This window comes from Leuciscus leuciscus (genome assembly GCF_965113295.1).
Source record: "Leuciscus leuciscus genome assembly, chromosome: 17".
NCBI classification, from domain to species: domain Eukaryota; kingdom Metazoa; phylum Chordata; class Actinopteri; order Cypriniformes; family Leuciscidae; genus Leuciscus; species Leuciscus leuciscus.
In genome coordinates, this window is record NC_138741.1 from 3,539,957 (window position 1) to 3,550,426 (window position 10,470).

At 37.7% G+C, this 10,470-nt stretch overlaps 1 protein-coding gene and 1 long non-coding RNA gene across 3 annotated transcripts; one reads left to right on the forward strand and one right to left on the reverse strand.

The window, feature by feature from the left end:
* Positions 1-331: 331 nt before the first annotated feature.
* LOC309479651 (zona pellucida sperm-binding protein 3-like) lies at positions 332-5,170 on the reverse strand. Of its 2 annotated transcripts, XM_082143838.1 has the most exons (9): positions 4,791-5,170; positions 2,422-4,257; positions 1,812-1,930; positions 1,631-1,734; positions 1,369-1,546; positions 1,121-1,238; positions 956-1,038; positions 785-876; positions 332-710 (listed from the first exon to the last, which is right to left on the reverse strand). In XM_082143838.1, exons 2-9 carry the CDS (start codon positions 2,959-2,961, stop codon positions 643-645), a joined length of 1,302 nt encoding a protein of 433 aa, XP_081999964.1. In that variant the 5' UTR covers positions 2,962-4,257; positions 4,791-5,170; the 3' UTR covers positions 332-642. The 2 variants fall into 2 exon arrangements, with proteins under 2 accessions (XP_081999964.1, XP_081999963.1); XM_082143837.1 differs by having other exon boundaries at positions 2,422-5,170.
* Positions 5,171-6,206: 1,036 nt separating this feature from the next.
* Positions 6,207-8,915, forward strand: LOC309478620. The gene is made up of 3 exons (XR_014199059.1): positions 6,207-6,642; positions 7,371-7,472; positions 8,083-8,915. It is a non-coding gene; the product is annotated as an uncharacterized lncRNA (long non-coding RNA).
* Positions 8,916-10,470: the final 1,555 nt, after the last annotated feature.

Genomic DNA, 10,470 nt, shown 5'->3' on the forward strand with positions numbered 1-10,470 from the left:
GGATTTCATTCATACTACACAAAACATACTTTTTTAGAGGTTGTGAAATAATTACTAATTCAAAATAAATACCTACTCAATGGAGTATGTGATTTCGGATGCAGCCATTTACATGACACCATTTAACTAAAAACAGGCAACTTTAAGCATTTGGCCATTTATTTTCATCACCACAGAGTTTGAGGCCTAAATGCAAACATTTAAAAATGGGTTTCAAAGTGCAAGTTTTTGAAAACAATATATTTGTATACTTATGTTAAGCATCACAATATTCATATACAAACTGTGAGAGCACAGGATTACTCCATCAACTCCATTACATCAGCAGTGCTTCATGGTACAAGGTGTTCCCTGCAGAGCAGTTTTGGAATCATTTGTTTGCCAAATTCTTAAAAGCATCATGGATATGTTTTTCGTCAGGAAATTCTGCTGTTAAACGAAAAACATGCATTGTAAACTGATGGCTTCAAAAGCATATACCAATTAACCTTGGAGCTTTCAGTAGCTGCATTTAAAATGCTCAATTTAAGATAACCTATGGAGAAAATGTATAAACTTCTGGAACCCTATGGTTGTATGGTATATGGGACTTGCGGCAAAATGACAAGTCAGAAACAAGCAAGGATTGGTTTGTCAGTTTTATTAAGAACCTCTCTTTTGCCCTTGAACCATTACAGGACCAAGTGAGGCCTTGCCTTCCCACTGAATGCCTAGAGAGAAGAAAGCCAAGTTAGAGCACTTGAAAAAAAAAAAAATGAAAAAAGAAAGAAAACAAGCTACAAACCTCCATAGGGAGAGGCAGCAAATTCACCATCAGGACCACATGTTGAGTCACAGCAAGCACAAACTTGGTCGTTTCCATCAGCAGCAGACCACCTGCAAAAAGACAAAGACATGAAACCTACAACATCAGAAAAGTCGACTTAAAATAAACCCCCCCAAAAAACCCATGTACCCATTGGCAAAGGAACAGGATTTCCGCTGAGCGTCACTGGGTGCAGAAGCAATAGTTGCCTTCAGAATACACGTTATGTAGATCTGCAAGGCATGACAAAGAAGTTACAAAACCAAAGCAGATGGAGGAGAAGTCAAATTCTCTCATGATATTAATAGTACATACAGAAGGACTGTTGCCCTCCCGGAACATAAACGCCTCCAGCTGGAACTGGAGCTTGTCAACCTGGGACCGAGGCATGAAGCGGGAGCTGGAAGCTGTAGTTTTGGCATCCACAAAGCACCTGACGACAAAAATCAGAGAGCAACTCATGAATGTCAACTGTAGAGCATCAAGCAACTAGACCTTACCCATGACTGTGGTTACAAAAAGCAACTTAAACAGTCCTACCACATCAAGGGCCATGACCTTACCCATGATTCTCAATGAAGGAAAATCTTGGAAGGGAGTTCACATCAGGTACTTGAGTGGCCACACAGCGGTCCACAAACACACGCAGAGGCACATGATTGTACTGCTTCACAGATGCCTCAATGTTAATAACACCACCCAGGAAATAGGTGTATGAAGGCCTCTGATAGGACCAATCATCTATACAAAAAAAACACTTTAGGCACAGCCACAATAGCAAGGGTAAAGGTTTATTTTATTGAAAGAAAAAACACCTGTACCAACCCATCATGATCTTCAGGGAGAACAGCAAGACTTCTTCACCAGCCTTGGTTGAGGCATAAGGGAACCATGCTGGCCTCAAGGCATCACTGCTTACACTTTGGAGCCTGTGGTTCATTAAATTACCCATCAAATGGTCTCCCAGTTTCACGAGAAAGTGCAGAAAGTCACAGAGATCACTTGCCTTTGATAATGGCATTGTACACCAACAATTGCACCATCAGACCGGGTAATCGGAGTACCTGCAAGCGCCTCAGGGTTGTAGGTAAGAGAGAAGGTGTAGACAAGTTCATCCTCATTCATCTGTAAAAAGATTGTGGTTACCAAGAGGGTCATCCCAGAGACTTTACATATACCAAGACCGTGCACTCATATTGCCATGAATGGGAGAAGGTGCACTGTGCAATATGGAAGAATTCCCGAAGAGCAAAATCACCAATTAATCAAGTCTTCACATCACTACAGCTGCCCTAAGAAGCTCCAGTGTTGCCAGAGATAGTCAATGTTTTGGAGACATGCACATTGGCTGCTCCTGGGTAACACTATTAAGGCACAAGATTTGATCTGGTTTCTTAAGTTCCTTTCATACCATTTGTGGGTGAGTTTACATATGTTGTTTGAAGGGTTATTTAAAAGGCAAGTGCTTGAAAATTCAGGATTTACCCACTTAAATAGAACTTGGTCTTAGTTGCCCTGGCATTGCAAATGACAACCAAGTTAACTGACTTTCCTTGAAAGATTTTGGCTCTCTTCTGCCACACCAAAATAACCCATTAAGATTCATGAGTTCTTACCATCAGCACACTGTTGCAGTCCTGTAATTCATACTCAAAGATGAGCACTCTAGACTCAGGATCCTGACCAACAACAGGACATCCACCTAAAGACAGACCAGTTGGCTCGATCAACTGACCATTGCTGAAAAAGTCCTGCTGGACCTCTACAAGCACCCGATTCTCGCCGCATTGAACCGCTACGCTGCTGGGAGTCACGGGTTGCCTCAACTGGAAGTCCACCGCCAACTCACGCTGCGCCTCGGGAACAATGGGATACCTCCAATCCAAAGGCTTCACTGGACCCTGCAACAACTGCTTCTCCTGAAGGCCAAAAGGCTCCTGTGCAAGGCTTTTGAAGTCGTGACCCAAAGGACTCTGAAACTGAGAAGCCACTTGCAAAGGGTTCCAGAGCCCTAGAGGAGAAAGGGCCGGACTTCTGGAAGCTGGATCTGATTTTGGCCCCATGCTTCTTGGACTGTGCCTTAAACTTCCCCAGACATCAGGCAGATCAAATGCAACAATCACAACCATCACTAAGACAACTTTCAGAAACCCCATCCTAACAAACTTTGACTCAAACACCACAACACACACCAGTGCTTAGCTTTGCCTGTTTGTACACCTTTGAATTAAGGTGGCTCCACCCCTTTTACCTTAATTGATTACCTTTGATTCTCTTCTGGACCTGTAGATTTTATGCATCTCAGGCACCCACCGCTCTTCACATTCTGTATGTCTCTCTTATCTGACACATTAAGGGGGGTATTTACATGATACAATTTTCAACTAAATCTTTTTATGCATTTTGTTCATTTACACAACAACAGCGTTTTGGGCGCCTAAAACTCAAAGTTTTGAAAACTGATTTCAAAGTGCAAGTTTTTGAAACCGATACCATTATTGTCTCCTTGTAAACTACAAAAATATGAATTTATGAAAGCGGTGACGTCATGTGCATGCGTATTACGTGTTCAGTCTATAGGCGTGTAGTGTTTCTTAACAAAGTGTCATTGCCAACTACTGGCCTGGCAGCAGAATACAGCGTTTTTAGTTGTTTTCACAGATCCTTGTGAACCGGGATCATTTTGACTACATTGTTGTCTGTACCCAAAACATTTATTAATGCAAAGGAAAATCTTTCTTATTTTTAGTACAATGTTGTAATGTAAACATACCCTTAGTTTAGTTATCGGAGCTCTAGCCTAATGAGTTGATTATCTGAATCAGGTGTGTTAAATAAGAGAGACACACTTTGGCTATGTTCACACTGTCAGTCCAAATCTGGGGCCCGTTCTTCGTACGTCGCTAACTCAGTTAGCTGGATTTGATTGTTGACGATTTGGCATGATCTTGGATTGTTTGGTTCTTCGAAGCTCATCCTGGACTTTCTGTCATAGCAACAGGTCCGTAAGCTTAAACCTGCTCGGGAGCAGGCTTATTTCATGTAAACAGGATTAGATTGCGGCTTTTTAAGCGAAGCTGATACGGGAAGTCCAGCGCAGCGCGATAGTGCACTTTCTGAGATTTATATTTTTTCTCGTGACTCGTGAGATTGTCGTTTACATTATTAAATTGTTGGAAAAGCACATTTATTTTCGACTTGTCGGAGTCGGGCTTTAACTACAGTACAAACTGTTTGCATTGCCCTAAGATTATTTGCGAGTGGCTCTTTCCTTTACACTATTGGAGATGCGGAGAACTTGATGGAAAGTGCTGTCTGTCGTGTCATTCGGAGTTTACCTGGCGCTTTTAGGTTTAAAAAACTGTTTTAGGTTTTTTTTGGGGCATTTCCAAGCCACTTAAGACCCAATGTTGTAAAGCAGTTTTTTTTTAAAGCAATTTTTTTTTTTTAGGCTATCATAATTTTTTATGAAGATCATGCAATCATGACCATGCTGATTACAGTATGTCACTCAGGCTTCACTAACGTGATTGGTACCATAGACTATAGGCTACCATAGACTGCCATCAAGGCCTCAATGAAGGGGATTATGTGAACAGAAAGGGGGTTCACAATGTAAATGTGCAGCCCAGTTACTATTGGGATTCTTAATATTCCAGATTAATAATTTTATATATAAAAAAAAAAAAAAAGGCAGTTGACTAAAATCTTCCATATCACAAATGGGAAAGCAAAATGGCCAGGATCTGTGCATGACTTAAGAATTTTCAGAGATTCACATTTATGCACATTGTTTAAAAGTGGTAAGGAAAGTTCCACAATTAAATATCAAGCTCACTGTGTTACATACACTTATGCTGATCCTAACAGAACTGCATTTTTGCATAAGTGATTATGACATGTTCCTGCGTGCAGACAGGTGTTTTATGACCCCATTCCCTGACCCAAACCAGTTACAATGCAGATCTAGCCAGGACAAGGGCACACAATGAAATGAACTTTGGCTAACTAAAGGGAAGATTTCAGTGTCGGAAAAGTCTGAGGGGTTGCACACCTGACAGGGCCTGTGACATTGTTGCATGTGCCATATTACACAACATTGCCAAAAAAACAAAAAAAAAACCTTTTCATTAAATGTTTAATAAAAGACAAATATGCTTAGTTCCTTGAGTTTTATTTCAATTGTTCTTTGTAAATAAAAGCCAGTGTTCAAATGCCTGCAACAAGAGATATTAGACACATGCCTCATGCAACAAATAAAAAGGAAAAGTTGTCTATACACTGCCCACCTGTAGGCCTATGTCTCCTCTGTCTGTGCAGACTCTTCTGTAGGCCTTTCTGTAGATGTGGAATCCTGCAACTTATATTGCACACACACACACAAAAGTGCTGTTTTACTCTTTTTTTCCCTTTTTTTTCTCTCCTCTAATTTTTTTAATTTTTATATTTACTTACAGTTTTTCTCGATTGTTTACACACATTTTCTGGTACTTGAGACACAATGACCACAACATGTAACTCATTCACCAACCCCCTGAACCAATTCTGCTAAACTACAAGCTCAATTCCTGCTTTACACTCAAATTGTACTTCTAAAACACACTTTTTTCAAAACACTACACACAATTCTCTGCTTTTGGCACAATTTTCATGCAGAAAATCTCTTGTTTTCACAAGGAACACACTGCTATTCAAATATGCACACTGACTCATCACATGGGCAAACACCCGTCACACAGTTTTACAATTAGCAATCAGAGCTTTATCATAAAAGGGCAACAGGTCAGCTCTTCAATGGAGCAATGGATGCCAACATTGGATTTTTTTTTTTTTTACTGTAACTGTATACAGTAAATTCTTCTGTTGTTTTGTATGTAGACCACTGTATGTACAACTTTGTGTTGGTTGGGATGTACACTGTGTACATTGTTTTTGTGGGAAAAATTAAATATATTTGTTACCATGTATTTGTGCGTTCTGAGTATAAAAACAATATTCTCAAATATTTTACAACACACTTATGTATGTACTGTCTGTAGTAAGTGTAACACTGAACAAAAAAAGGCCTAAGTCATTATGATGAATGGAGAAGAAGTGTTTTCCATTCATCATAGTGTTTTACATTGAGCACATCAGTGTTCAACTGGTTCTTATAAATGTCTATTCATATGATGGTTTGTGTGTGTCATTTGAAAACAAAATACCATTTTGAGAAGAAATAACATTGTTTTGAATGTAAAGTTTCATTTTGCAGGAGAATTGAGGGGTTTTGCCCATTGTGTGTGTTTTTTTCATTAATAATTTTTATCTGGCCCTCCAACTGGTTTTTGATGTTTAAAACCCCTCGCAATCTGATATCAAAGTCCCCGCAAAGGTTTAGCGCGTTCAGCGGTGAGTTTAACAACGCACGTGATCATTCAGCGGTGAGTTTAACAACGCACGTGATCTCACGGCAGTTCGTGATATGGTCACGTAATTTAATCTATTGATTTGTGCCACGGACACGTTTATTTCGTTATTTTCGTAATACCAGCACGTTTTTTAAACTAATGTATTTTCAATGGGAAGCGTCTTTCGTGATAATAACAGCACGATTCTTTCTGCCTGGCTGTCGGCTGCAGCAGAGAAGCTGTTTAATCAACATTTATTCACGAGATCTTTTGTATTTTTATGTATTTTTTTAATGTTATTATTTCGGTCTTATTGCCAGGGAAGCTGGTTTGCTTTGCTGTTTATTGATTTTCTAAAATTATATTTTATCAGTAGGAAATCGCGCTGAAGAAGTCTCGTTCCGAACACATCGCGATATTTGGCATCAGTTCACGTGTGTCATGTTGGTAAGTAAATACCTAAATACGCTATCCTAATGTGTGATATCATGTCTTTTCTGTTTGTCGATGTTAATCTGCCATTATATCTGCCATCTCCACGGAGACTTTGCGTTTCATTGCTTTCTAATTCAAAACAGGGTGATTAACACTGCCTGTCACGGGACGTGCTATAGGCCTAGATATTCATATCAGATTAAAAATAGTACAATTAGTTCCAAAGTTGTATTTGTAGTAGAAGCACAGTAAAAACAACACTTACCATGCTTTTACCACAGTAACATTAGTTTTACTGTGATAAGTGTAGTAAAAAGACAGTAATCACAAAACTTACCATGCTTTTACCACACTATTTGTAGTTTTAATGTGGTACTTATTGTAAATGCACAGTAACCACAACACTTACCATGCTTTTACCACAGTAACCATAGTTTTACTGTGATAGGTGTGGTAAAAGGACAGTAACCACAAAACTTACCATGCTTTAAACCTCAGTAACCTTAGTTTTACTGTGATTGGTTTAGTAAGGACAGTAATCACAAAACTTACCATGCTTTTACCCCAGTATTGATAGTTTTAAAGTGATATTTGTTGTAAATGCATATTAACCACAACACTTGCCATGCTTGTAAGGCTTTATAATGTAACATCCAATATTTGCAAGGTAAATCAGTACTTTTCCCTTTAAATAATCCTATATATTATACATAATGATATTTTCTTTTCTCTTTTTTCAGCTGAAAAGACCAAAAGGGCCTTTCGGACTCAGTCAGCCCATTATTGTTTGAGGAGAAGTAAACGGAGAAGACGGACAGCTGCAAAGGCAAATATTCGCAATGGTATGTGTGTGTTGGTTTTAACCCTAAATCAAACATTTTATCAAGCATTTGTTGTTTCTTAAAACTTTTCTCACAAAACCCATAGCCCAATCAGTACAAACATAGTCTGAAAGTCTTAATAATTCACAAGATTTAACAAGTTGTCAAATTCGTACGATACTCGTACATATTTGTATACTCGTACACAATCCTGCAGCTTTTACTCCTAGTGCTGTCATTGGCTACTGCCTCAATTCCTGTACATATTTATCGCGATATTTGTAAATCAGTTGCGCCACTTCTTGGAAAGTTGTCGGATGTCACACACACTGTCAGAAAGTTTATATTAATTGCAAATTAGTCTCCGTCTGTTTATGTTCCAGTGATACATGATGTCTCTCCACACCTCATAACCTACCTCTGTTTGCAAGAGTGGAAAAGCTTATCTGACTTGTCAAATGACATCAGCTACTCGATTATTTATATATAACTGTCCCGTTTGCATGTAAATCATTTTCATGATTATTGCTTGCTATTAAAGACATACTTTTATTCATAGAAATGCCCACATATCAGTGAACTTATTACATAAAAATGCTTTTAACATTTAATTATGCAACACTCTTTACAGAAAACATATCCTACAGTTATAAACTCACAACGGCATCATCAAGTCCTGTGCTGGGCAACAACTGTCCTCCAACGTATTCGATCCGTGGCCAGGATCTTCACATCTTCCCATGGGACACTGACATTCTTCAGGTCTTCGTGAAACATCTGTCTCCATGTCTTCCTTGGTCTTCCCTGTCTCCTGCATCCTCCTGGTGGTGTCCACTTCATCACTGTGTTTGGGTGTTGTTGTTTGGGCATGCGTAGGATGTGTCCAGCGAGGTGCACCCTTTGCTCTGTCACAGTTTCTGAAAGTCTTCATGTGAAGTCCCATTCCTCCTCAGGATCTCTTTGATATATGCAGAACCAATATTGAAAATAGTGATTTATCTTTTTCCATATTGTTAAAGCATTTTGTTTTCTCTTTTCAGCTTCATAAATTGTACTTGATTTCTGCCTAATGCCTTTATCAAAAAAGTGTCAGTGTTCATCAGGTGTTTTGCTAAAGGACATATTCATTGCATAGTTACAATAAAAGTGACCAATAATCACAAGGATATAGAATGAAAGTTGAGAATGTAAAATGTTGTGCTTATGTTTTTGCCTATTTGTTATTTAAAGCGAAGAAACAAATGTATGTTCACATAACAAACTTGAATCTCATCTCTTGGTTTGTAAATATATTCAACTTCATCATAGCAATTTTTTTAACGTTAATGTATGTGTCACTATAATAGATTGCTCCTGTATCTGGATATTTTTAATTAACTGATTTTTATACTGTTGTGCAGTAGTTTTGGCACTACATTTGTCTTTAAACAGTTTGACATTAAATATTGGAATAAGCTTTCAAAATGGTGTCCATTCATTGTGCTTTTGTTACATTTATTTGAATATAATTGATATACCTTTAATATACTATACATACACTGTAAATGTTAGAAGCACTTTAGTACATGTAATTATCTTTAATTAAAATACTGCAAAACTACCCCTGCTTTAGGCCATTGCTTTGAAAAAAGTTTCTCTTTCAAATTTATTTATGCATCAGTCTAAGCAAATTTGTGTCATTGATCATGTGACCTCGTTTTTGGATGGTAACCACACAAAGGAGTCTTTTGTTTTTAAATATGAGTTTTATAATTTAATTAGAAGGAATGCATGTTTAACAGCCTAAATATAAAATATTTAAGGTATCTATCCCCGCAGCCGGAACCAGAAGAGATCTGTCATCGTTTACCATAAACCAGGGCATGTAAGTGTGACGCATCTGTTCAGCTGGCTTGTTATTGGCTGTGACTTTATCGCAGAACTCGCTGTGATTGGACAATCGTTTAACCCATATAAAACGGCGCTTCATGTTACAAAGTATGTTTTGGTGGTATTATTACGTTAGTTATACATTAAGCTAACTATAAAGTGTCTCTATGTTGTGAGAAATTACTCCTTTACCGAGATCCTAACCCTAACCCTAAGCATGTCTGCACATTTCAATGAACTACAGAACAATGCTTCCTGCTCCACTGATAGAATGACAGAGATATGTGGGTAATGTAGTTTAAAACGTTTAGTAATAAAACAATAAATGTTAAATAAATAATATATTTAATGGACAACTGGATATCTAAATTTGTTCATTGTGCAAACCTTTATGACATATATGAGGGACAGGCTGAAATTTGATATTTTACTGTGAGCACTTTAAAAATAACCTTTATGCCAGCTTTCCATGTCTGAAAACTGTGGCCAACATTATTTATTAAACATAGTATAAGCAGTTGTCCAGCCGATTTTCTCTTTGATACACTAATCAGACTTTGAGTTACAGCCATTTGAAATGTGCATTTGTTTGCTCTTCTGGGGGCCGTTGCTGGGCCCTGGGGGTGGAAGGACAGTATAATCTACACAGATCTACACATACTATTACTATTACACAAGGATAATGCACCATTCAGTAAAACAACAAAAAAACAGTGCCAACATTTCCTTTTCTCCCCCTCTGATTGCTGCTTATATTCCTGACATCAGTGATATATAGAGTATACTATATATAGAGTATACTAGAATGATCAACATGGATCATCTTCAATTAAGCTTTAAGTATTTATAGCAAGATAGCCCACTGCAGCCTCTTGTTATTCACATACAGTAACTTCCTTTTATTTCACTGGAAACTGGCATACATGCAAGTATGTGCAACTTTTGTTGCATTGTTGTCCCAAATATCATTAACCAGATCTACATTTTTATGTCCCAAGTAAAAGAATCATGGTAATTAATTATATTTAGTTATTTATAAGTTATTAATTATATGTAGTTATTTTTAAAGAAATAAGAAATTAAAATTTCTCAAAAGAAAATTTCTATTTACTGTACCAAACACCACTTTCAATACACAATAGTCATCATA

Excerpts from the sequence above, each read along its gene's own strand:
- LOC309479651 (XM_082143838.1), bottom strand. The coding sequence starts at position 2,961 with ATGGGGTTTCTGAAAGTTGTCTTAGTGATGGTTGTGATTGTTGCATTT. Across the intron at positions 877-955 it reads TCCTGTTCCTTTGCCAATGG|GTGGTCTGCTGCTGATGGAA; the intron begins GTACATGGGTTT and ends GTCTTTTTGCAG. Across the intron at positions 711-784 it reads TGCTGCCTCTCCCTATGGAG|GCATTCAGTGGGAAGGCAAG; the intron begins GTTTGTAGCTTG and ends TCTTCTCTCTAG.